This window comes from Benincasa hispida, chromosome 12, assembly GCF_009727055.1.
Source record: "Benincasa hispida cultivar B227 chromosome 12, ASM972705v1, whole genome shotgun sequence".
Lineage (NCBI taxonomy): Eukaryota > Viridiplantae > Streptophyta > Magnoliopsida > Cucurbitales > Cucurbitaceae > Benincasa > Benincasa hispida.
Window position 1 is genome coordinate 79,555,263 of NC_052360.1, and position 27,960 is coordinate 79,583,222.

The 27,960-nt window shown below is 36.0% G+C and overlaps 1 protein-coding gene across 2 annotated transcripts; it reads right to left on the reverse strand.

The window, feature by feature from the left end:
• Positions 1-13,147: 13,147 nt before the first annotated feature.
• On the reverse strand, positions 13,148-27,943 carry LOC120067173 (protein transport protein SEC23). 2 transcript variants are annotated; one of them, XM_039018647.1, is made up of 12 exons: positions 27,002-27,942; positions 26,748-26,921; positions 26,450-26,611; positions 25,681-25,820; positions 24,815-24,890; positions 24,554-24,729; positions 24,380-24,461; positions 16,584-16,661; positions 15,669-15,830; positions 15,301-15,564; positions 14,674-14,778; positions 13,148-13,618 (listed from the first exon to the last, which is right to left on the reverse strand). In XM_039018647.1, the coding sequence occupies exons 1-12, from the start codon at positions 27,725-27,727 to the stop codon at positions 13,478-13,480; spliced, it is 2,286 nt and encodes a 761-aa protein (XP_038874575.1). In that variant the 5' UTR covers positions 27,728-27,942; the 3' UTR covers positions 13,148-13,477. The 2 variants fall into 2 exon arrangements, 1 of the variants encoding a protein (XP_038874575.1); XR_005478938.1 differs by lacking the exon at positions 13,148-13,618 and having other exon boundaries at positions 15,301-15,446; positions 27,002-27,943.
• Positions 27,944-27,960: the final 17 nt, after the last annotated feature.

Below are 27,960 nucleotides of genomic sequence, written 5' to 3' on the forward strand. Positions count from 1 at the left end.
CATTTGGAATTTGAGATAGGGCAAAGAGTCTGAGATATGTATTTGTAAAGGTAATTGCAATTGGTAGAATTTTTAGGAATAATAACCAAGTGTATAACATCATTTTAAAAAATTGCAAATATAGACAAATCTATCAGCAATAGACTTCTATCGTTGATAGACCCCCAAATTTATCAGCATAGACTTCTATCGTTGATAGATTGGTAGAGTCCTACCAATAATATGGTCTATCACTGATAGACTATTTAAATTTGGCCATATTTGCAATTTTTTTTTTACATTATGTTATATCTGCTAATACTTTGGGTCTAATGTCTATATTTGCAACTATACCTATTTGTAAGGGGCTTCTTTCATTCCAATGACCTTTCCAAAAAGAGATTCTTTCACCGGTGTTAACTTTCCAAGAAATATTATTATTGAACCAATCTATTCCTTTCATGATGGAAGTCCATGGGGACTTTGAGTTGTTGTATCTGCTATATGAAGGCAAATCTCCCAGATAGGATTGGTTTTATTTGGCTCTAATAATTCTTTTCCAAAAAGGGTCATCCTCATTGTAAAAATGCCATAACCATTTGTAAAGTAAAGCATAATTTGCGTTTTCCATATTGTTTATGCCAAGGCCTCCCTTTTCCTTTGGAGAAGTGACCATCTTCCACTTGATTAAATGTGTGTTGGAACCCTTGTTATTGTTTTCTCCACTGTTATCCTTACAAAGGAACTTTCTCCACTGTTTTTCGATATCTTTGTAAGCAGCTTTAGGAGCTTTGAGCACCGAAAGCATATATGTAGGGAGACTAGTGAAAGAGGAATGAATAAGAATTAATTTGCCCCCTTTTGAAATATATGAGTATTTCCAACTACTAAGTTTTTTTTTTTAATGTTCTCAGTAACTCAATCCCAAAATGAAAGGCTTTCCTCCCAAAGGCGCTCCCAAGTAATCAATTGGGAGGAAATGATTTTGGATACCCCATCTACTTGCAATATTTTCAACTTTGTCCCTGTTAACATTGATGGATGATTTGTTGAGATTAACATTAAGGCCGGTAGAAAGCTCGAAAGCTTTTATAACAAACTTGATGTTTTCCAAATAATCATCATTGTCCTCCACAAAAATCAGAATGTCATCTACAAAAAGTAAATGAGTAATATGGCAAGTCTCGAAGAGATATACTCCTTTAATTTAGCCTTGAAGCTCAAGTTTTTGTAAAAGCCTACTCAAGTAATCCATAGTAATAACAAAAATGAAAGGAGATAGAGGATCACTTAGTCTATTGCCCCTGATTGGTTTGATACAACCCCGAGGTTTTCCATCGATGAGGATGGAGAATTAGACACTTGATATGCAAGCATTGATCCACTTCCTCCATTTATGTGGGTAATTCTTTTTTAAGAGCATGAAGTCAATAAATCTCCAACTTATTTTGTCAAAAGTCTTTTCGATATCAAGCTTTAACACAAATCCTCTTTCCTTTTTTTCCTCCAATGATCAATGGCTTCATTTGCCATTAAGATAGCATCAATTATCTGTCTTTCTTTGACAAAAGCCAACTGATTTTCAACAATTGTGTTGGGAAGAGTCTGCTTTAATCTTTTAGTAAAGGTTTTTGCCAGTATTTTATAAAGAGAGGTGGTGAGGCTTATAGGTCTATAATTCATAGCCCTACAATGCTTTTTTTTTTTTTTTTTGGCAAAGAGAGCAATATAAGTATTGTTTACATTGTTTTCACTCTATTATTTTGAAAAAAAATCTTGGAACACCTCCATAATATTGCCTTTGAAGATGTTCCATGATTTTTTTAAAAAATCAATAGTGAATCCATTCAGACCAGGCACTTCGTTTTTACCAATAAAATTCAAGAATTTCAACTTCATTGAAAGGGTCATAGAGTTGCTCTTGTTAAAATTTACTTATAGGCTGCCAATCAAGATTTTCAATCAACCAATTTTCCTTGTACTCTCCCATATAAATGTATTTGAAATGTTCGGTGAGCACATCTTCAATCTGTCTACTTGTAATGCATATGGGTCCATTTTTATCATTGATTTCTGTTATACAACTTCTTTTTTGTCTAGCAGTACATACTTTGTGGAAGAAAGATGTGTTTTCATCTCCTTCAAAAAGCCACTTCTTTTTATATCTTTGTGTCCAATAACGAGCCTCTTTGATAGCAACTTCACTGAGCTCAACTTTGAGGACGGTACGGTGGATGCTATCAATTTCATTGATTTGATTGTTTGCTTCTAATTGATCAATTCTTTCAATCTTCTTAAGCCATACCTGTTTATCTTCTTCCAAAACTATTTTCTGTCTACTCTGCCAATAAGCTATATTATATGATAGTTGTTTGAGCCTTCTAATGAAAGAAAAACCAGGATAGCCACTTTGACTTGTGTTATTCCACCAATCCTTGACAGATCTGTTGAAATTAGCATTTTCCAAATTTATATTATTAAATCGAAAAGGACAAGGTCCCCATTTGTGATGCATTAATTCCATAACCAAGGGAAAATGATTAGATTTGATTCTAGCAAGCTTTCTAGTGAGATGTGTTGAGAAACGATCTTCCCATTACGGTGTGTATAGGTAGCAATCAAGTCTGAAAAGCATAGCTTGAGTGCGAAACTTTGATTAGATGTACTTCCCATTAGATAGAGGATGATCAATAAGAGAATTGTTGTTGATAAAATCATTAAACTTTTTCATATTGTATTTAGTTGGGTTTATAGTTGAGGTTTCATCTACCCATCTAACTGAAGAAAATCAAACACGAGGATTTCCATGAGCAGCAGAAGAGATCGTTCCAAATTCCATTCGAGTGAGCACAATCAATTACAGTCTAAGAACGGAAACTAATAGGACATGCACAAACTGAAATTACAACATGCTATAAGAGTATCAAAGGATAGAGTATGCATACCTTTGAAGAACCATTCTTCACGAATCCCTCAATCAATCTCCAAGTGTCTAAGAATAGCAACGCTCGAACACAATGACCGGTACAACACGAGCAACAGCACGAACACAATGAACGAACCTCCACGAACCAATCGAGTCACATTCGATTCGCGAAGTGAGTGAGGACAGCACCATAATGGTTAACTTGGTATTCTCAGTGTGAGAATCCAGGAGTTATGGGCTCTGTATGATCTTGGCTTGAGGAAGAGACTGGAGGATAATGATCATGTAGATGATCGAGCAAGTGGGAGATAACACAATCTATCGTATGACGATGTGCTCGATCGCATAGTAAATGGCAGCGTATCGTATAGACAAAGTCACTCGGTCGTTTAGTCTCTCAACAACTATCGCTTAGTGAAACACTTTCACTTGATAGCTTATCCGTGAGTTACTTTCCGAATGAGGCAACTCTTCTAAAATTAGGAAAACCATTTTCCTTTTTATATCACGGTTACCATAAAATCGCTAATAACCTCTCACTCAATTAGTTATTAGAGAAAAATAAATTAATTATCATATCATTAATATATTATAAATAAATATGATAACCAATTTACCATATTATATTTATAACCTATAGGTTTGATATTTCATCTCATGAAACATATAAACCATAGTTCTTTTTCTATTTTATGGTACATAATGTAAATCATATTTATATTAATCCTCCACTTGATGTATCTCATACATCACACCAATTATATCATATATAATTGAATTTCTTCATGTTAATTTAAACACTTCAAACTAACCCCAAGAACTGATTCTCAACCTAAATCTATTGAGCTACCAAGGGGACCTTATGGACTTGTAGCTTGAAGCTCCAACGATACGTGAATAACTGACTAAACTCTTTAGTCACGAAATCTACCATTCGTTAACTGTCGAGCACTTCACTAAAGATCAACAGCTGCACTCTTATTACTATAGATATATTTTTGTGTCCATATTAACCAATCAACAGTGCAGTAACCCTTCACAGATCACTCGTAAGTATAGCTAGGCCAATTTACCATTTTTCCACTATAATTACATCTAACTTCTTAAGTACCACTGATTCCTCTAATGAACAATAAGTCATAGTCCTACTATGACTGGGTCCTCCCTTCCAAAGAGAGGATGTGGCCATTATGTTCAAGACCCGGAATCAGTCCTTAAAGGAGTAATCTATCTACTTACTCTTGCTTCGGGGAAGGAGTGAATTCTGTCTTGTGTAACTGAGTTCCCAGCTCCCCAATCAGACAAATCCTCAAAAAGGTAGACTTGTTGAGTTGGCAATCTAGCCACTCTCACCCATACTAATCAAACGACCGCTCTCAAAGGCAGGAGTTTCCAAAACACTCAAGATTAAGGTCATGTCACCTATGGTCGTTTAAGTGAGATGTAAGTCTCAATTATCAATGGCGTTATATAAAGAGACTAATCGTCTCATGGTCCAATCTTATACAAATTCTGTGTATAGTACACCCCCGTTCACATGTCTCCACATGAATGATCAGGATCAGACCATCTGTAGTAGTTCACAACACTTGTAAACTTCTACAAAGTGGGTCATTCCGTAGTGTCACTAGGATAAGGTATCCCTCCTTAATTTGTATACTACAAACCTTTTAGGTTATTACTTAAGGCATGATACACTTGTACATCTCATATACATACTTAAGTTTACATACAATAACCACGGATCTTTGTTTATTGGATATGAATAAATGCAAATAAAATAACTCTTATTTTATTAATAACAATGTGTATAAAGTTTACAAACTACGAGACTTCGGAAGAATTAGGACACCAATCTTAACACTAATTACATTGAAGTCCCCACCAATAAGCCAATTTAGTGAGCACATATTCTGTAAATCAATCAGCTCGTCCCAAAAGTTATTTTTGTGCTTCCATTTTGCAAGGCCATAGACCTTCGTGATTCACCAACTAAATCCATCAGCCATAACCACATTAGCAGATAAGGTAACATTTCTTTCAATGTAGTTTGTAATAGAGAAATTATGATCATCCTACATAAGTAATATTCCTCCTGATTTACCCACTACATTAACAGAAAGCCATTTTATACTAACAAAACTCCAAATGGATTTGATCAGGTTCTTTGAAACAGATTTGAGCTTTGTTTCAAACATTAAAACAAAGTTGGGATCGTAACTAGTAGGGGTGTTTATAGGTTGGGTTTGGTTGGGTTGAAAGACTTTTTAAACCCAATCCAATTGTTTGGTTTGTAAATTTCTTCAACCCAAATAATCCTTATTAAAAAATGAACCCAACCCAACCCAACCAAGAAATATTTGGGTTGAGTTGTTTCAGGTTAATCAGGCCATTTACTTAAAATTTTGTTATAAGAAAAAGCAAAACATAAAAATGTAAAAATCCAATATTTTCATATATTGAATTAAGATTAACAACTCAATTTCAATTTATATAGTGAAAAAAGTGCAAAGAAACTACTTTTCAAAGTTGTTGAAGAATAATTATTAAAAAAATATTGAAATTAAATAAAACTAAAATCAATATATGTATAAATAATTGTGTTATGAGTAATAAAAAATATATTTTAAAGTTAATAATAAATTCGGGTTGGTTTGGGTTGGTTTGGGTTATATTAGGTGATTCCATGAACCAACCCAACCCATTAAATTTTCATTTATTTGAACCCAACCCAACCCAAATGAGTTGATAACCCAACCCAAACCACATGGGTTAGGTTGGGTTGATCGATTTTTTCGGGTCATCAGATTTTTTGAATACCCCTAGTAACTAGAGATAGTATTTGTTATTAGGGCTCTTTTTATGGGAAAGCCTAACCCACATACATTCCATATAATTACTTTTATATTGGACCTGAGATCCCCAAAGGCTTAGCGCCTTTATTTCCCTTAGCCCCTTGTTCAACTGAGGCTGTAGCTGTGACTTGTGCATATGAGGATTCGGTAGTTGTCAATTTGAGGTTTTTCTTTTTTAGCCAAACTATGAGCTCCCTTTTAAACTCTTCTTCTGAAGTGTCACCATGCTTTTGGTTATTCATCTCCTTCTCTGTACTCATCAAACTACTCAGACTATCTTTAACAACTTCTAAGCTTGAGGGTAATCTCTGGACTTGATATCATAGTATTTGAATATGGGGAAAAAGGGCCCATGTCTACCGTTAATGAGGTTTTTGGCTCATTTAGCCCAGGCTCCTTCCTTATTTGGTTTGGTTTTGTTTCAATGTTACAGGCTTCAATGCATGGTGGGCTTTTGACTCTATAAACAAGCTTCTCTAATTTCTTCTTTTGAATAACTTTTGGCCCATTGGACTATATTTCTTAACCGACCTTCCCGATGCATATTTAGGATTAAAATAGTGTGTTTTATTCTGCAAGGAGGGAAAAAAGACTTTTCTATTTGCGACTAAACAGCCTCTTTCATCATTTAGTTTCTGCTTTCCTTTTTCCTATGCCATCAAAAAATTCCTTTTTTCCACAAGTATCCCATCGCTGGCTTTTCCACTATCTTTTGGGTTTATGCACTATAACTCGTGGATAGTAAATGTTATTAATTGAACACCATCAATAAAGAATTATAGATGTTGATTCAAAAAATAATGTTATTGTTTGTGTTGTTTGTCTATTTTTGTCTTAATAACCTTAAATCAAATAAACTAACATCTAAGGTTACCTTATGAGTCTTGAACTGTATGTGGAGACTGTTGGGATTGGTGTCCTAATTCTCCTGGAGTCTCTTTATTTTGTAAAAATACACATTATTTAATGAATAAAATAAGTGTTATTTAATTCTGGTATTTACTCATATCCAATAAACAAAGCTCCTTGGTTATCTTATGTGAACTTAAGCATGTATATGTGATATACAAGTGGATCATGCCTTATAACCTAAATAGGTCTGTAGTATAAGGATTCAGGTGGGATACCTGATCCTGGTGACACTAAGGAAACGGCCCGCTTTGTAGAGATTTGCAAGTATTGTAAACTACTACAGGTGGTAGATCCTGACCATTCATGTGGAAACGTGTGAGCGAGGGTGTCATATAAAGAGTTTGTATAAGACTTGGACCACAAGATGACTAGACTCTGTATATAACGCCGTTGATACTAGAGACGTACATCTCACCTAAACGACCATAGGTGACACGACCTCAATCCTAAGTGTTTTAGGAACTCCTGCTTTTGAGGGCGGTTCTTTGATTAGTATGGGTGAGAGTGGCCAGATTGCAAACTCAACATGCCTACCTTTTTGGGGACTTGTCTGATTTAGGAGCTGGGAACTCAATCCACAAGATGTAATTCACTCCTTTCCCGAAGCAGGAATAAGTAGAGAGATTACTCTCTTAAGGGTTGATTCCGGGTCTTGAACATAGTGGCCACAGCTTTTCTTTGGAAGAGAAGACTCAGTCATATTAGGACTATGACTTATGTTCAATAGAGGGATCAATGGTACTTAAAGAGACAGATATAACTACAGGGGTATAACTGTTATTGGCCCAGCTGTACTTACGAGCGATCTGTGAAGGGTTATCGCACTGTTGATTGGTTAAGATAGATACATAATATATTTGTGATAAGGAGAGTTCAACTATCGGTCTTTAGTGGAATGCCTGGCAGTTAACGGATGGTGGATCCCGTGGCTAAAGAGTTTAGTCAGTTATTCACGTACCGTTAGAGCTTCGAGCTACAGGTTCATAAGGTCTCCTTGGTAGCTCAATGTATTCAGTTGAGGATCAGTTCTTGGTGTTGATTTGAAATGTTCAAATTGACAAGAGGTATTTTGGTTATATATGATATAATCGGTATGATGTATGAGATACATCTAATAGAGAATTGATGTAAATGAGATTTACATTAAGTACCATGGAATAAAAAAAGAACTATGGTTTATATGTTTCATGAGATGAAATATTAAAACTATAGGTTATAAATATAGTATGATAAGTTGGTTATCATTTATATTTATAATAATAATAATTATTGGATAATTAATTCTTTTCTTTAATAACCAATTGAGTGGATGGTTATTGGATTCATGGTAACTATGAGATAAAAGAAAAATGGTTTTCCTAATTTTAGTAAGATTTACAAACTGTTGAAAAGTTTTTTTAGATTTCTCACGGCAAAAAAGGATCTCACGAAGTTGTCAAGTAAATACAGATTTACTAAACGGCAACTTGGGCGAGCTAAACGATCATATAGTATTTACTAAACTATGAAGCACAGATACAGATACGCTACACGATATGGATACGATCGGATACGGTGATTCGTCAATTTTTAAAAAAAACTAAGATACAGATACGTCTAAGGATGCGTCATTTTTATATATATTTTTAATATATATTTTTTAAAAAAAGATGATACTGATACGTTGAAAATACATTTTTTTCTTTAAAAAAATCTAGATTATAGTAAATTTAGCGTACAAGTTAATAATAATAGCACAAAATAGAATATAAATACTGAAATACAATACAAAAAAAGCAACATCTAAGATGTTGAAGTATAATAGTTAATAAAATGCAATAGAAAAGTGACTCATATTGCAAAGAAGAAAAAGAAGAAGATTAGAGAGAAAAGTATGAAGATAAACGAAGAATTTATTGTTGAAGATATCCAAATGGTTTATATTTTGGTAGACTTTGTGGGGACTCAAATGTGAATATGGAGATTAGATGACTCTAATCTAGGGTTTGGTTCATTATTTTTTTTTCTTTTAGTTTTAGACTCGAGTAGTGAGCTTTTTAAATAGATTGCCTAATCTTAGATGGGAAAGATTATAGAGTTACTTGTCTTTTTTTTAAAAAAAAAAAAAAAAAAAAAAAAAGTACGCATAGAATTAGATACGTCAAATGCATGTCAAATACGTATCTGGAAAGTATCTGAAGTATAGATACGTCAAATCACATGTCAGATACGTATCTGGGATGTATCTGGAAGTATCGGCTCCAATACGTGTCTGATACTTATTTTTTTGCCTCATATGAAATATCTTGTGCTTCATAGTTACTAAACAATCACATAGCTTTTATCTATACGTCGCTTGCCCAAAGTAACGATCATGTAGTGTCTGTAGGCGACAGATCGAACTAAACGATGAGCTAAAACGATCGCATAACTTTTGCTAGACGATCGCTTAGCTTTATCTAAACGATTGGCATCAACCTACACGATAGGTCTTCGTCATCTCCCACTGCCCAATCATGTACACGATCGGTGTTTTCCTCCTTCGTATATGTCATTCCAGTCCGAACAGAGCCCCACCTCTAGATTCTCACACCGAGAATACCAAGTTAGCCTTGTTGGTGGTGTCATACTCAATTCGACACCGTCGAGGTTCTATGGAGGTCGTTCGTGCTGTTGCTAAGGAGTTTGTGGCCGAGGTGATCATTGAGGACGAGCACGAAGTGTTCGTGCTGTGTTGCAGTCGTGTAGATCGAGCGTTCGAGGTTGCTATTGTTCGAGCAGTCATGCGCAAAGGAGCGTGGAGACACATCTTTAAATGTTCGTAGAGTTTTCTCATTTGAGTATTCATGTTGTAATTTCTGTAGTAATTGTATAACCGCTTGTTTGAAGTCGACTATAAATGTATTGTTCATTCATGATTGTGATTTGGAATAATCTTGTTTCCGCTACTCATGAAAATCTAGAGTCCGATTTCCTTCAGAGACATACAGGGATCAATGTTTAAGATACAGCTTGAAGGGTCTATAGTATAGGGATAAGGCTGGATACCTTATCTTGATAATACTATAGATACAACTCACTTTGTATTTAATACAAACGAAATGATCCAATGCATTCGTGTAGTTGACATGCGAGTGGGAGTACCCTATGCAATGAGTTTGCATAAGATCATACCATAAAATAGTCACCAAGATTCCTATTTCAATAGAATGACCCCCTATAGCCCCTTTGGGAGACACTGACAATACATAATACACAAGTGTTATTATGCAAAATTTTCCTTAAGCCACAAAGAGAATCCTCTCTACTCTCTAAAACCCTTTTCTCCTCTCCCTTTCCCAATAGTTGGATACCACCTATCCCTCTATTGGAATCTTAGAGAATAACAAGGTTACTTTCGTGGTAATATTCGAGATTGTTCAAGAAATCATTCGTGATCAAGATCGTTAGAGGAATCGTTCATTGGAACTTAAAGAGGATTATTCGTGAAGTTTGGGAATCTAAAAAGGTAAAAATGGTTCTAATATTTTTTCTTAAAGCATGCTATATTACATGTTTATATTCTGTTTTAGTATACTAAATTTGTTTATATAAAAAACGAATTGTGGGATGCAAGACGTTCACAATGCTTCCACTGCGGGATTCGATCCCTTAACTATCATCGTCATCATTCTCAGATTTTAAAAATTTCTTGGTTTATGCATAATCGCCGGTTGGCTTCCCCGTCGGACTTTGCGGCCATTTTTGGATGAGTTTCGAAATTTTCTGGAAATTTGTTGGCACAGTTGCTACGTTTCCATTGAAATGGTAGCTTTCCGACTCATGATCGAACTCATTGAAATATATTGCAGCTTGTCTAGTGAAAGTGCCATGTATCTTTGGATTTCTTTTAATTAACCATCTCCCTCCAAATTGTGCAACCGTTTGTATCAGAAAAATGTTTTCAATTTCATCCCTTGTATTGATTGCAGATGGAATGAAACCTGTGTAGTTATCCTTGATTATAATCTTTGCCTCAACAAAATTAGCTTTCACCTATGTTTCTTTTGATACCTTTATGAATCCTCCACATGCGTCCCCGATTTGCATAAATGTATTCATATTTCAAGCGTTAATCGGGATTCCTCTGAACTTTGTCTATCCTCCGTAGCTAGGAAGCAGTTTTGGGGTTGCATGTATAGAAATCATCCATTTTTCGAATTTAACGTAATACTGATCCACAGTCACCCATCCTCTCTGTTCATGCATAGCAGCTTGGGTTGTTCTTTATCTTCAAAAGAGACTATGGCCTTCTCAACGTGATAAGGCTTGTATTTTAAGTCCAATCCAGTCAAGGCCTTAATCTTCCTGAAAATTTTGGACTAGTCGTCATGGAAACATCGTCTTGTAACCATAATTGCATTGGTCCAATCTATGTCTTCTTTTGCTTCAGTAGTCAAAGAGCTTCCGTCAAAGCGAATGTCTACTTTTTTTTAGTTGATTCAGGTGAACTTTTTTGGAGAAAGTACTTCAGCAAACGTACGCACTGGACTATCTTCATTCAATAAGGATGACATAATTTTGTGTAATTTATCTTTTTCCTCGTCTGTCGCTGGTAAAAAACTCATTTGCTTTCTGTTCTTGTCTGCTCCCTCAGGAATCAGGCAACATTTCCGTCCTACTCGAAAAACTTCAGCCAATTTCCGTTTCCTATTTTGAGTTTTTTCCACCCACAGCCAGTAATCAGGAAAGCGTTTTTCCAAGAAAAAGCGATTAGTCCTTGGTGTGGCTATTAGAGTTTTCAAGGTGGATCTCAGCCAGTCAAGGGAATCTAGGGTCAAGGATAAAGATAAAGACTTATAATGACCCACCTCTGTTACTAAAAGCATGGTGCTTCCAGAAAACTTGTCTAAGGATAGCGTAAACTCTTTTCGTTCAATAAAGCAGGATCTTGGAAGCTGACTCATGAAACCCATTTTGTAAAATGAGGAATAGAGGCAGAAAAAGTGAGAGATTAAGGGGCTTGTGGGATAGAAATAGATTGAAGAGAGGTGAAAGCAATTACTGCAAGCAATCTAAGGTAGTCGTGCAAGTAAATTCTTCTGGTTGGTGAAGAAGATGAAGTGGATTTGCTATGGTGCCGTAGAGATAAACGAAACTACTATAGTGGACTCTCATCTGAACGTTTACTATATTTTTATATCTAGTTAATTCTAAATCTCCTTTTTTTTTCATATGTAGGCTTTAACTGTTAGATTTTACCATTTAAAATCATGAATTTTAAAAAAGAAGTTTTGTTTATTACAAAGTTAATTGACCAATTATTTTAATCAAGTTTATAATAAAATAACTATGTTCACATGACAATATAAAATATAACTTTATTTCAAATTTATTATATTATGTGATAAATTAATACTATATTCTCTCTTATATACTATAAATTTATTGTAATTTATGACAAATTAATAATTAAACATCCATTAAACAATCAACAAGAGATAAAACAAAGAACCTTTTTATCTTGTCTCCTTCTTTTCCCTCCTTAAAAAAAAACAAAACAAAAATGCAATTTTTTCAGATGCAAAACCATCTACATCTTCCTACCCTTCTTCCTCATAAATGGAAAATTATTATATATAAAAAGTTAGTGGATAGAATTTTGTATTTTTAAAAATGTCATTTTCATTTAAACACTTTAATTAAAAAAAATATTTAAAATAAAATACAAGGACTAAATTGTTACAAAATAAAATCCAAAGACTAAATTATTACTTTCATAAAAGTTTAGGGACCAAATTTTTTTTAACCTAATTATTTATTCTAACTACAATGAAGAGGGTAGAAACATTCTTTTGTACAATTTTTCTCTTGTTTCCACTCTTTGTCCGCTTCCGCCATGGGTTAAAAAAGGAGTTGGAGAAGACAATCACGGTTGGTTCATTTCTGTAACAAATTCCTACAATGCATTTGCTTTATAATCTAAAATAATGATTGATATTTTTTTTATAAATTATACTAAACTTAGTTTATTTGAAACAAAATCTAGCATATATATATATATAATTTTCAGTTAGAAGTGTTTTGATCGGGAATACACTACTGAATGTACAAGTGGGGAGAAAAAAAAATCTTCCTTCTCCTAAAATCATGATAGGCAATTACAAATACTTCAAATTTTTAGCCATTTTTCATTACCTATATGTATTTGCAGCTATACAATTTTCCAGACGAAAATCTTTACAAAGAACTCAATACCTCTACATCAAAAATAAAGGCCCAACCCCGCGACCTCTTCACCGTCGGCTTGTTTAGAATAACACACGAAGTGCTTAAAAAAAAATTAAGCACTTAAAAGTCATTTCAAATACATCTTAATTCATAGACGTCTCAGAAGATGGAAATTGGTGCAGAAATTAGAATGCAGAGATTTTAGAATCCATGTAATCGATTCAAGTAAGAAACAGAAGAAAGAGGTGAAATTCTAAACTAAGGGGGATTTGGAGAAGACTATCTATACTCGAATATAAAAGAATACATGATTTTGACAGCAAAGTTCATCTTATTCATAAAATTTCCTATTCAACAAAAATTACAAAACTTGATAAACCTTCTTCCTATGATTGCTGGATTACACCAGAAACCAAATTTGATCAGAGCACTAACCTAAACGTACCCTTCCTTACGTTCATAAATTTAAAAACATCAAAGGGTGAAAAAGCATCTAAGTTTTTCTTTGTAAAAGAGCAATGAGCTAATGCAAAATGTGCACTCAATAGAAACGGAACAATTACTATACAAACTAGAAGCCATGTTACAAAACTGAAGAAATCCCACCTGTGTGTTCTTATTGAACGGTTAATCTCTGTAGATGATCCAAGAAGACTTCGAAACTGACATCGTCGGTGAAGATGATATCTCCACCTGGAAGGGGAGATTCAGTGTTATAGGTGGCTGATGGATTCAGCTTTGCCAGAAGGAAACGTGCCTGTCCCAAAAAACAAAAGTGTTAAATGGATCGGATGGTGAGGTTCTGTCGACGTCTGGAAGAGGAAACCAGTTTCGGAAATAGTAGTAGAACTTTTTTGTTAATAGTTAGTAAGATGGTCGTTTCTTGTATGAGGTAATGATGCACCAGGTTTTGGCAGGATGGAAATGAATCCATAAAGTTGGGAAATTCATCCCAAGAAGACAGGCAAGCTCTCAATAGAGAGAAACATTCATAATTTCATTGATGGGAAGTCTAAAAAAGTCCTCTATTACAACCTAATAGGCTACATAGAGACTAATAAAGAATAAAGATATTAGAAATTGCAATTTATTTTATGTACAATCAAGGGCGTATGCGACTTTGAACCTTTGACCTCAAGAGAAGGATCATGTCAATTACTGTTATGCTAAGCTCTTTTTGAATTAAATCCTAAATACTGATTAACGAAGTATTAAGCATCAACAGTGTAATTAAATTAATTAACTATGTACAAACTAAACGAACTCATATTTTCTTCCTACATCAGGATATCCTAGAGGCTCATTCTGGTGGAATGACCACATCAAAATCACGCTGCTGGTGTAAAGTGAAAGGAGATCATTGTGTCAGATTTTGACTAGCAGAATTTGACAATGGGTGAAAATGGGAAATAAACTGAGGACCAGAAGATAACTTTACTACTTCACCCAGTAGAGTTGAGAGACATTTTTCTATGCTTCCTCAAGTTATTTAGATTTTGAGACGGCACCCTGCTAGTTTACATATTGATTAAAAATATACAAATATTTGAACTTCAGTGATTATCCTTTTTCCAATTTTTTGGACTTCGAACTTCAATTTTTGATGTCTTGATACTCTATGGGATGGCTAATTAGAGTTAATGCACTTTATCAATATGGCAACCCTCTCAATTTATTCTCACAAGTCAAGAAGGAAGCGAATGGGTCAGAGGAAGAAGTGCCTTCGAATTAGATCCCCATGTTGAATAACTAAAATAAAAAAGGTATATACAGATTCACTGAACTGTCGATGATTGGTAAAGGGAGACAAACCTGGGAGCCGTGTTGATCACAGATCACCAGACGTGGTACTGGAAATCTCTCCTTAATTGTTGCATCTGCATCATCACGTGGAGCTTGCAGCAACTGAGCAAACGCCTGCAAAAAGTAGTTAATAATCAGCACCATGGTCAACCATCATAGACTAGCAAAATTCGAAGCAACTGAACGAAAGGAATCTCTTCAACTTGATAGCCACTTCAGTTTGAACTTTTCCCCAATATTAATCCCAAAAAAAAAAATAATGAAAAATTGACAGAAATAGAAAGGGAAGAGAAGGTTTCTTCTCATATTTACATCATTGATAATGGTAATACTAGATAATCATCTAGAGGGACGCTCTTAACCTAGTCTTTATGTGGAAATATAATCCCAATACAGAGAAACGAATAATTCAGTGATTCGTCAAAACTCTTGTGGGAATGCCAGGCCAGAAGGAAATTTTAAGATTAAGTGGGTTGAGAAAGTAGGTGAGTAAAAAATGGAGGTCACGACAAAAGATTTATGTCATCAATGTTGTTTCTAAATTGACTCCTCATTGTTACTTTTAGTTCAAAATGAAAATGTACATGCTTCTGCAGTACTATTTAATTAGTAAAAAGGAAAAATGAAAAGAAATACCTGATGTTCCGGCTGATTGTGATATCCAGCTTTTCTCCATTGGGCAATAGTTGCTCCGTGGAAGATAACAACAGTGAAATATGCATCCAATAGCAGAATCCTGTCAGCTGCAATGGCAGCTACATCAAGAAGAACTGGTTCTGGGGCTGAATGAAATGTGTAAGAAATCAATGACGGTTGGATCATTACAACAGAATTAGCAACATTCTCACGGTTCAGGATCATTCTGAAGTACGCAGTCTCATCAGGACTGTTATTAAAAACCTTCAAAATTCACATTGAATTAGAACGAATTCTGACATTGGTTATAAAAATATTGTACCTAATTGATGTTGAAAATGATTGCAAATATATGAACAAATAAGTACCTGCACAAACTGAGATCGTCGTAAATGAAAGATAAACTGAGGGAATATTGAGAAACGTGGAGATAAGCTGAAGGAAGATGGAGTATCTTTCTGATAATCTCCAAAACGGGAACAAAGATGAATCAATGATTTATCCAACCATCTTATAGGATCAAACTCTGCCTGAATACCAGTTGCAACTTTCCAATATTAGAACACAATAGTAATAAATAAATTGTTAAAGTTTAAGAAGTATACAGAACAGAAAAATTTATCTTCGCTAACAAGTTACAAGGATATGTCTATAATACGCATCCAAGGTTTTTCTTTGTCAAGAAAGAACATTATATATATTTATATAAAATTATTTTTTTTAACTTATCCTATATATAGTATATATATATATATATAGCTGTTTCTACCAAACTGCATCAAAATTAAATGTATTCTGTTCAGTACCAGATATAATGGTATAGCTATTTCTGTCATCCTACATCAAAATATATTCTATTCGGTTACCATATATAAGGGTTCAGAGTATCTCCCCAATAAACAGTGTTTCCCACTTCAGCTGCTTCGCGACTTAGTTTGTTATCCATATTTTGTGTTCAATTGTTTGCTTATACAACAGGTGTTAGAATGTATTCTTGTAAGTTGTGATATAGCCTGAATCATGAAGCCCAAATTCCAAAAGAGCTGATGGTATAACAAAATTATAAGTCCTGAGAAGATATCTATTCAAATATGGCATCTTTCATCGAACTAATTCTTAGGAGTACTTCTTGTCATAATTGAAAATGTACTACAAATGGGAAACATCTACACAAATTCTTTTTATCAGAAAATGTCATCATGAATACAATTCCAGATTTAGAAAACAAAAACCATAGCACCGGCATTCAGGATTTAAAAACTAGAAAACGAACAGATGGTTACCTCATTCTCCATCTTGAAGGAAACTAGACGCGCCATGACTGCAGCAGCAGCTTCTTGGTCAAACCCCGCAATCAAGTCCTATAATATAATTGCAAATTCCTCCTTAATCAGCCACCAAAAATTCTAAACGAACAAAATAGCAGAGAGGCCATTTTGCTAGATCTTACAAAAAAAAAAAGGGAGATCGCCCAACTTATTATAAAAAAAATTTATGAGAATTTTACAAGTTGGTTATAGTCGACTCAGGTATGAGAGACTTTCACAGTCTAAGTAAATGGATGTAGAGTGGATTTTACCTACTAGTTCCAATAGAATTATATTATCACTAAGGTTTTAGTGGATAGAATAAGAATGGTGTTGATTAATCCACACCCTAATGTTCTCTATTTCTTCTCTGTTTCTCATATAAAAAAATGCAATTATGGTGTTTCTATGGCCAAGAGGTAGATGCTTGATAAGGTCCTCCTTATTGCAATGAGACTATTGAGGATTATAGGGGCTCAAGTTCATAAGAGGTCTTGTTTCCAAAATTGATTTGAGAAGGCCATCAATGCTGATCGAGAATTTTTGGATAAGATCTAAAAAGGTTTTTGGATTCTATAGATAACTTTAAGTTTCTTTTGGTATAAGAAATTGTTTATTGATGTGAATAAGGGGAAGACCCCGATGAATGAAACTACAATAGGGATTGCCAATTACTGACTAAAAAAGATAAGCTGAAATGAGAGAAAGGGTGCTTTAATTTACACCAAGAGAAAGCAGTAGACAAAACTAACTAAAAAAACCGAGCAATAGAAAAACATGTATCATGAAAAAGTCGTCTGTTCCTTTCATCCCATAAGTACCAAAGGAAAGCACGGATAAAGGCCAACCAAATGACCTTAGTTCCACCAAAAGGATGACCCAATAACACTGAGGCCAAAGCATCGGAAATGTTAATAGGACAAGTGAAAGACCAACCAAAAAGAGGCCAAAGAAGGTTCCAAATGCCAGTAGCAAAAGAAAAACAGTGAAAAAATAGATGAACCAACGATTCGGCATGTTTGTGACACGTATGACACCAAGATGGAGAAAGAGATATATAAAGGCATACAGCGTTACAAATGATCAGCAGTATTAGTGGCACCCCAGCTGAGTTCCAAAAGAAAGATTTTAATCTTCTTAGGATATCTATCCTTCCAAATCACCGAGTAAAGATCAGGCAAACCCGAATCCAGATCACCCACTAGGTCAGCCATAAGAGACTTAACAGTAAAGCCCAAAGAAAGATCAAGCGGCCATAACCAAGTATCAGGGGAGGAATGCAATCGGACAGATGTCAAATGAAAGGATAATGAAGCCCATTCAACAATCTCCAACTCAGTAAGATTACGATGTAAGTTCAAATTCCAAGCAGACATAGAAGAGTTCCAAGCATTAGCAACTGTAACCTCAGAATGTTGCATAAGACGAAAGGGTCACGGATAAATGGTGGCAAGGACTCCACAACTAAGCCAAGAGTCATTCCAGAAGGACGTAGATGAACCATCACCAATACGGCGACTAACTCGATTAGCAATCAACTCAGTAAAATGAAAAATGTACCTCCAAGGTGCTTTAGAAGAAACACGAGAGATAGGAGAGGGCCAAACACAATCAGAGGATTAATACTTAACAACAATGAGCTTCCACCATAAAGCGTCATGTTCAGTTAAAAAACGCCCAAGTCCATTTCGCAAGAAGAGCAGAATTTCGATATTTAAAATTGCCAATGCCAAGGCCACCCAATAATTGAGGACATTGAGAAACCATCCAATACACATTATGCACACCACCATCACCACGAGAGCCCTCTCAAAAGAAAACTCGAACCAATATCCAAGCAATTAATAACAGAGGAAGGAGTCTTAAACAAAGACAAATAATAAGTTGGGAGGCTAGAAAGTGTAGCTTGAATGAGTGTGTGACAACCCCCCTTCGGAATATATGAATACTTCCAATTGTGGAGTTTATGCTGAAACCTCTCAACGGGCTACCAAAACAAAACAGATTTAGAGTTACCACCCAAAGGAAGCCCTAAATAAGAAGCTGGCCAGTAACCTTGTTTGCAACCAAAAGAACGCAACAACTAGCCAAAATCAGAGTCAGAGACATGTATCCCAAGAAAGCTCACTCTTAGCAAGATTGATTTTAAGCCTAAAGCACATTCAAAAATATGGACAATATCAAACAAGTTCTGTATAGTAGATTTGTCAACAGTAGAGAACAACAAAGTGTCATCAGCAAACTATAAATGAGTCCGAGTAAAATTTGAATGACCAATAGGATGAGCACCAATATGACCCAATGCGGAGCTATGGTCAATAAGACGACTCAGACAATCAGCAACTAAAATAAAGGGAGAGAGAGGATCTCCCTGTCTTATGCCATGTAAAGGAATAATCTTGCCACGGGGGTGGCCATTAATAATGATGGAGTAATTCGCACTAGTAATGCATCCTCTGATCCAATTGCGCCAACGACAACCAAAACCTTTTATCTGAAGAATGTTGTCAAGAAAATCTCAATCAACCATTTCAAAGGCTTTCTCAAGGTCCAATTTTAAGACAACCCCTGGTTTATTCCTAAAAATCCAATCATCAATGAGCTCATTCGCCATCAAGGAAGCATAAAAAATCTGTCTATTAGCCACAAAAGCAAGCTGATTGGGTGAGATGGTAAAAGGAAGAACCTTCTTCAAACGATTTGATAAAACATGGGCAATAATCTTGTAAGCACAAGGAATGAGACTAATAGGTCTATAATCAGAAACAGATCTCAAGTCAACTTTCTTAGGAATCAGGCAGATATAAGTTTCATTTAGTTTCACATTAATAATCTCATAATTGTAAAATTCGTTAGTGGCTAACATCATATCAGATTTATGAGTAGTCCAAGAAAACTTGAAAAATTCAGCCGTAAAACCATCTGGACTAGGAGATTTACTAACACCAAGAGAGGAGACAGCAACAAATACCTCGTCATCAATAAAGGGACGATCAATGGCTTGTGAGGATGAAATAAAATTCCACTGAAGATTAGTTGGAAGAAAACGATGGCCCATGTCTTTTTTAAAGAGAGATGAGTAAAATGACAAGAATTCAGCCTCAATATTATGAGACTAGTGCCATCCTTGGAGAGAATTTTCGTAATAGAGGACTTACGGCATCGGGCAGCAACAATTCTATGGAAAAACCGTGTGTTTTCATCACCCTCAAGAAGCCATTTCAGCTTGCAACGCTGCTGCCAATGAATGTGATCTTGAATAGTCAAGGTTTCAATCTGTTCACAAAGTATACAACGTCTATTAAATTGTTCCTTATTAAGGGCCTGTTGATTTTCTTCCAGGGCATCTAAATTGGTCAACTGTGAGACAAGAGAATGAAGATTAGTAACCTCACTACACCGATTGGTATTCCAATCACGAATAATAGCTTTTGAACCCTGAAGCTTCAACATAAGACCATGCCCAGGCCAATCGGTAATTGGGTGGCAATTTCACCAATTCTCCACCAAGGGATGGAAAGAAGGCACTTGAAGCCAGGGGTTTTCAAATCTGAAAGGGCAAGGACCCCAATCAATGCTTCCAGAAGATAAGGCCAGTGGAAAATGATCAGATGCAATACAATCCAAAAACGTTTGAGTGTAACTGACCCAAATTTACGTAGACAATTCTCTATAAGCAGAAAATGATCAAGAAGAGATAGATATTATGTAGGACCGGAACTCGACCATGTAAAGAAACCATTCAATAAAGGAATATCCTGTAATTGATAATCTATAATCCATTGATTTAAGGCATGCATACTAGAGGAAATTGTCTTGTCATGTGACTTTTCCCAAGACCATCTAGTGACGTTAAAGTCACCACTAATAACTCAATTTACACCTCCCAAACCGGCTAAATCATCAAGCTTTTGCCAGAAATCAGATCTAAAAGCATTATCAGATGGGCCATAAACCGTCGAAAGCCAAAAAGAAAAACCATCAGACAAGGATACATGAATTGAAGCAGAAAAGTGGCCCTGAATAACCTCAAAGATAGTAAAGCCAGGCTCAGTCCAAAGAATAAGAATACTCTCTGACGAATCAATAGCATCCAGAGCAGTCCAACCAATGAATGAGGAACTCCAAATGGATTTAATCAAAGAAGAATCAACAGATGATAGCTTTGTTTCTTGTAGAAGAACAATCCCAGGGTTATGTTGTTGAATTAGCTTCTTAACCAAGGTCCAAACCACGAATTAAGACCCCAGACATTCCATGAGAGGAATTTCATGGATGCTCGGATGAGCCCTCCCTAATAGCCAAAGTGGCAGTTTTATCATAATGGACTGAAGAAAAAAGGCCTTGCAATTCCCTATGAAGCTTTGGTTTTTTACTATTGGTATTGTTGATTTTCTTGGTTTTGGAGGTAGAAGGAGGGATAAAAGGAATAGTCATAACACATAAACCATGTAAGGACAATAGGGAAGCCAAATCATGAAGACTGATGGGTAGGGAAGGAGGAGAGGATGATGGTTGTTGGTGGTTGATGGTGAAGGGTAGGGAAGGGGAAACAGGCTCATGGTTGACAGGGGGAGAAAGTGAGAGATTTTGTTTGTGATTAAGGTCGGATGGAAGAGGGGGAAGAATATGTATTGGCAGGTGGTTAGTGTCAATCGGCTAATCACCAAAGATGGCCATATCGAGGGGTTGAGCAATGAAATTAGTTTCTTTGGAAGGGCTAGATAGGTAACCTTCTGTATCAAAACCAGTAAAAGGAAGGTTTGGTTTGTTGGCTAAGATGGAATACAAAGTACCAGCTTGTAAAGTGGTGGGACCCGCGCTAAAAGTAACTGTGGAAAGAGAGGGTTGTGTGAAGGAGGGAGATGACGAATTGGAGAGGTTGTTAGGTTGGTTTTGGAAACTAAATGATGGAGTTGACTTAGGTAAAGGATTTTGGCTACGGTTTTCGATTGAATTGGAAAGAGGTATAGAGTCAAATTGTGGGTCCACCGTTTGGTCATTTATGGTGAGGGAAGGAGGGAGATTTATCTTCTCCATAATTGGTAGGAGACTCGGTCAAAGGTGGCAGATATGGAGAGAGAGAGGAAGGGACTGATTGACTTGGTTCAAAAATTATGGACTTACTTTTTTCATTTAACCGAGAATCAATGAGATCCACATTTTCATAAACTCCTTTAATGCTATTTCCTTGTGTAGGTAAGGAGGTGTGTCGCTGTCCTCCGGTGCCGGCTGATTGAATTTGAACCAGTAGTTCCTCACCGGCCAACTCCTTTGGTATACTTACTTCAAATGGAATGAAGCCTCGCGTGTTTTCCTTGATCTTCAAGTGAGCAAAAGTAAGATCCAACCCACGTTCCGTTTGATTTGAGATTTGAACAAAACCACCACATATGTCACCAATGTACTTAAAAGATTACTTCAGTCCAATGAGTAATTGGGAGATGAAGCACATTAATCCAGCCTCCACATGACGCTACCATTTGTTGTTGGAAAGAAGAAGATATGGATGGTGAAAGAAACTTAAGTTTCAAAGGGCCAATGGTTGTCCAATCCGAATTAGCACATAGTTTTTGAGAGATTGCCGAACTATAGACATGTAGCAAGGCTTTGTCATCAGAGATGAGGTTGATAGTGCATTTAGATGATAGAAAAGCTTAGAGGGAATCTCAGATAATCGGCCAAGAATCATTATAAGCAAACCTCTTGACAATCACCATGTCTTGCCAGTTTAAATGTGGTAACAGGGGGCTGGGGAGGAGTTGGGACTGCCAAGAGTTGATGGGGGAATGTCATTGTTGGAAATTGCAAAGCTTCTTGATTGAACTACTGCATTACACGTTTGTGTAATAGTGCTAAAAGTTGCACTGCTCTTTGATTTAGGCTTCCCAAGATAGTCTGAAACCAAAGAAAAGAATGAGAACCAGCCTCTTTTGTCATTCATAGCAGGGACAAAGAGAATGGAACGGCGGTCAGATTGCTCTAAAAGGGTAAGCTCAGAAAAGTACCCATATTTATTGCTGTGTTTTTCAAGCCAAAGAGTATCACCATTGTCAATCAACTTTCTAAAAAATTTGTGGTTGCAAGGGTCCTTGAACAGAGCTTGGAAGGAAGAGGTTAGCCATTCAAGAGATTTCCATGAGATAAAAATCGAATGAATGTTGGATTGGGTTTATTCAGAAAGTTTGAAGTGCTTTCAGTTAGATGGAGAGATTGGAGTGAGAGAAGATTTTCCGGTCAATATGAATCGACCAGGTGATGGATGAAGAAGGGGTGATCGGCGATGGGAGGGCCATGGTGAGCGGAGCTAAAAAAAGATAGGTCTATGGCTGGAAAGAGAGATGGGAGAGGAGAGAGAAGAGAGCATTTTACTCTTCACCTTGTCGTTTTTTATTACTTTGTCCCAGACCCTCGTCAGTTGTTGCTGACTGCAATTTCTCAAATGTAATCTTGCAGCTTTATTTCAAATCGAATGACATTTACAATGAGCAGTGGCAAAATGCGTTCTATAGAGAACTTAAGTTAGAAGCCGATAATTCTCGACTATTTTTCCTAATCTAATTAATGCCTAATCTAGGATATCGGTTTTTGTTTGCAGGAAGCTTGGGACGGTTCTCCTCGATCTCCTTTTCTTCTCTCTTCAGTAATGAATGTGGTTAGCAAACTCGTTTCAAGGGGGATAGAAAGAGGTTTAGTTGAAGGAGTGGAAAGAGATATGGCCCAACCCACTCATTTGCATTTTGTTGATGACATCATTCACTAATCAGTATTAGTCTAAGCACATTTTCTAGTCTATATCCAACTTGAACAACAATAGGAAAAAAATTTCTGAAGCACATTAATTGGTGACCATACTAAGCTTCATAGGTGGACACAACTTGTTAGCCATAACATTGCTCATTGTGGTTTCTACATTTGGGTCTGCCTCTAGGCAAAAATCTTGGACCAATCATCTTCATAATCTTCTCCCGGCCAAAAAACGGCAACAATGTTTATATTTATTTTTTTTATTATTATTCCACAGGATTCCTCCTCTCTTTTCTCTGAACTTCTTCTTTCAAGTGTTTTAATTGATTTGAAAGAATACAAGTGGACAGGTTGTATAAAATATATATATATACACACAAAAGGGCATTTGTTTATACAAGCTCCTTAATTCCCCTCGAATCAAAATTTTCCAAAGTTTGCATAAGAACCCCATGGTCCCACCCAAGTTTCTGGCTTTATCTTTGAAGTTATGGCCATAGAGGACTTAGACTACGAAATTCTTAAAGATCCTAAGAGCAAATATTTAATAGTTAAAAGACTTCCAAAATACTCCACCAAAGCCTACTCATGGTACCTTCATCCTAATCAACAGAAAATAGTCCCGCTATTCAGCCTATGGATAGTTTCTTTTCATGAAACTTTGCATATGTGAAGTGACCTGTAAGTTCTTTAGTGTTAATCTGGAAAACAGCTTTTCTGCTTTCTAAAACAAAAAATCAGTGGGAACATGTTTGATCAATTATTACTAAAGTTTTCTTCCCTTGTTTTCTTTTAATTATTTTCACTAATGGCCTAAATTAATTCTTCCTTCCAAAATCATATTGTTGTGGATAGAGATTACAAATTTTACAATGAACTTACATAAGCTTTACGAGGTAACAGAAAATTATTCTTGGAGGCACACAAAAGTTACCCAGAGAAGCTCCCATACATCCCCCAACAATCATGTCCCAAAACCAATCTATGAATAGGTGGTGCTTCAAGTACAGGAGTCAAACGCTTACCTGTATGCTTCCAGGTCCAGCAACCCATCTTCTAGAAAGGGTTGTAACACGGAGCCTCATTTGACCATTGTTATTCTGATAACTAAACTCAAATTGAATTTAAGTAAGAACGGATTCCATCTAGTTAAACATAACAGTTCAAATAGCTAGAAAGATAAAGTTCAGGTTCCATACTACGTCAAAAATTGAAAGTAAAACTGATTGCTGGCAGATTGAACAGCAGCATCCGAGTTCTCTTTTTTAACAATTTCAAATATGAGACTCAAAGTTGTTGCTTTATCAAGACCACACATTTTCCATGCACTTGTATTTCCTTGACCAATGACAGTGTCTGAGCTCAAAGGACCTTTCTGCACCAAAGCAAGCAAAATGAACTTCAAAGATGCAAAACATTTTAAAAGGAGAGGAAGGCTTCAGCTATTCCTTAGGCAATACCTTTTCAAGAGATGCACAGGGACCAATTACCCCCTGAATTTTGATATCCTTTGAGCAATTGATCTCAAATATACCACTACAACAACATTTAAAAGAGGAAGGAGGAAAGTGATTAAAAGCAACAGGCAGACGTTGTTAAACAATAGAACTATAGCGGAAGAAATGTGGAAACTTAGATTAATCTTGAATAATTCTAATCGTTATTCAAAATCTTCCAAAAGAAGTTTAGCTCCCCAATTAAACTAAACATACAATGAATTACATGTCCTTTCTCCACAATAAACCTCTCAGATCTGATGGAAAAGGAAACTCAGGAAAAGATTAATAAATAAGTATTACATTACAAACTTACAAATTATATTTTTCTGCTGCAAATAAAGATGGAACATTTTGCCAGACATAATTCTTATGGTTTTGATTAAAAATTTACAATAACGTCAATAAATTGGCAGTCAGAATTTACTTTAATGGAAAAATGAATCACAAACACAATAAATCAGATACCTTTACTAGCATCCAAGAAGGTGAAAAATTATAAACAAATGCAATTACAAGATTGAGTCTACAATCTTTTACATAATACAATATATTAGTCCTTAGTAACATTAATGAGCAGGCAGAAAAAAGAGTAAATCAAGAGGACAAGTGCCTAACGCCAAATTAATTTTGTCATTAAAAAAGATTAACAGAAACAGTTCATTGCACTTTAGAAAGGTTTAAATAATGTGCGGGGGATCTAAGTGGACAAGAATCGATAATTACACTATAATACATAATTGTATGCCAATAATTAAATATTTCTATTACTAAAGAAGAAAAGGTATGATAAACTCTTTTTCTGCATCTATATTCAATTAAATGCTTACTTTGATGATAAGCCGAGATCATATTCACCAGAAAAAACACGTTTAAGGGAATCCTTAAAAACAGAGTGGCCAAAACTTTCGGCAAGCACAACAAGCCCTCCAGTCTTTTCAACTGCAACTTTAAGTTCAGCAATGCCGACCTAGAAGAACATATTTTTCATTTAAAATGCTTATGAACGATGGAGCATCAATGTCTATTATACATATTGTAGTTACAAATAAAAGAAATACTTATCTTTTACAAAGTAAAATTAAATTTCTAATCTACAATACAAACTTGTCATGGTCAAATTCCTATATTCCCTTTCTTGCTGGACAACTTTATTCATCTAACTACTTAGTCTCATAACATATATATACAAGCATCTTACAGAAAGAATAGGTCCTAAAGAATATAATGTATCCTTAAAGAGCATTCACTTGTCAAATTTAAACTATCGGAAGCTAAAATAAATGGTCAGAACAAAACTTCTCTGCTATGACCAAATAAATCCTCCAGAAAATGAACTTTTGACAAACAAAATTATTCAGCTTCGTCTCTCTATACACCAACAGCATCTCCTAATAGGACATATTACCATCACCACGATTATAAATTTCCAACCTGCGAGTATCCACTGCATTAGGAAAATTGCCACAGCAACTGTTTAAGATATCCCACAAACAACTCAATTTCATTTTTTATAAAAATGATACGAAGTAACCATAAAGGATGAGAGCAACCCCAAAAGATTAAGAATAAAGTGGATGTATCGAGGGTGCAAATTACCTGATCAAGAGCACAAGCGAAAAGATCAAGTACATGTCCTTGATGAACTAGCTGCTTTGAGAGTCCCTCATAAAACTTAACTGCTTTATGAAAATGCGGGGCAGAATCTTTATCCAGGTCCTTGTGAGACCGAATTGGTTCAGATAAATTTTTAGATACAATCTAGACAGTGAAAATAAGGAGGGAAAATCAGAACCTAGTCCAAAATGCATTCAAATATATAGAATACACAAAATTGAGCGAATTCACAATTAATAATTAAGACAATGGGTGTCAGCATATTAAATGATATCCTTACGGCACCCGGTCCTTCAGTCGACGGCCCACCAACAAACGCTAAGATTCTTGCTCCTGAACCAGGAACACAAGCGCCTAGCAAGCTGGCGGCAATGCTGAGGGCAGTCCCAGTGCACCTCGGGGCTCGCTGATCCGCTGGAACTCCCCAAGGGTCTTTCTGTAGCTCCTCCAAAACCTATTAATTCGAATACCAACTTTCAATTTCAATTCAACAGCATCTAGCAGTCATATTATCTCAAATTTCGTAGTACATACTGAATTGAGAGCAAATTCGCACTCAGACTTAGGCAGCAAAAAGCGAGCAATACTCTCAGTTGAAAGTCCATCTCTAGCACCAGCAATAACACCAGTAGGGGGCTTGGGCTTCTTGAGGAAGAAGTTCATCTGCTCCAGAAGCTGCTCCTTGGACACATCCTTGGTGCCCTTAAAAACAAACGTCTTCGGAATCTGACCGAACCCCAATTCATGAACGTGAACAAAAGTACCATACGTAATGAGTCCAACCAACGAATTATCAGGAAGAAGATCAACAGCCTGAGACAAAGCAGATTTCAAAAATGCAATCTCCTCTTCAATTATACAAGTATCCAACACAAACATGAACACCGGAGGAACCGAAGACGGCGTTTCCCCAGTGGACTCGTATTCAATAGTAGTATATTGCGGGAATAGCTCGGCCGGAAGGTTATCGTCGGAAATAGAAGCGTAATGAGGAGGGAAATGATTCCGCTGAAAACAAAAGGGACAGATCCAGATCTTCGCAGCGAAATCAACAATGGAAAAAGGATTGAGAATAGAGCGACAAGTACGACACCGAAGCGGAGAGTAAGGTAGCACCGGCATGTTCGGGAACGCTTTGATCGGCGTGTACAAGGCGGAAACTGGAACTATGCAGTTGCTAGCTTCTTGCTTCGTCCCCGGCATCACATTCCACGGCATCCGGACGCCGTCTTGTGCTTCCAAATCGAGAAATTCCGCCATTGTTATGAAGATGGATGCCCAGTCGAATCGATTGAATTCAAATTAAGTCCCAAATTTGCTGTTAAGATGAGACGGCGGCGTGATCGACCTGAGAAACGAAATTTTCCGACGAATGATGAATCGGAATCGAATTCGGTGGTGCTTGCGGTCTAAGAGCCGGCAGAATTTGGCGGATCCATTTGCCACTAATATTTCTTCTTTTTTTTTCTTTTAACAAATTTACCGGTATTTGA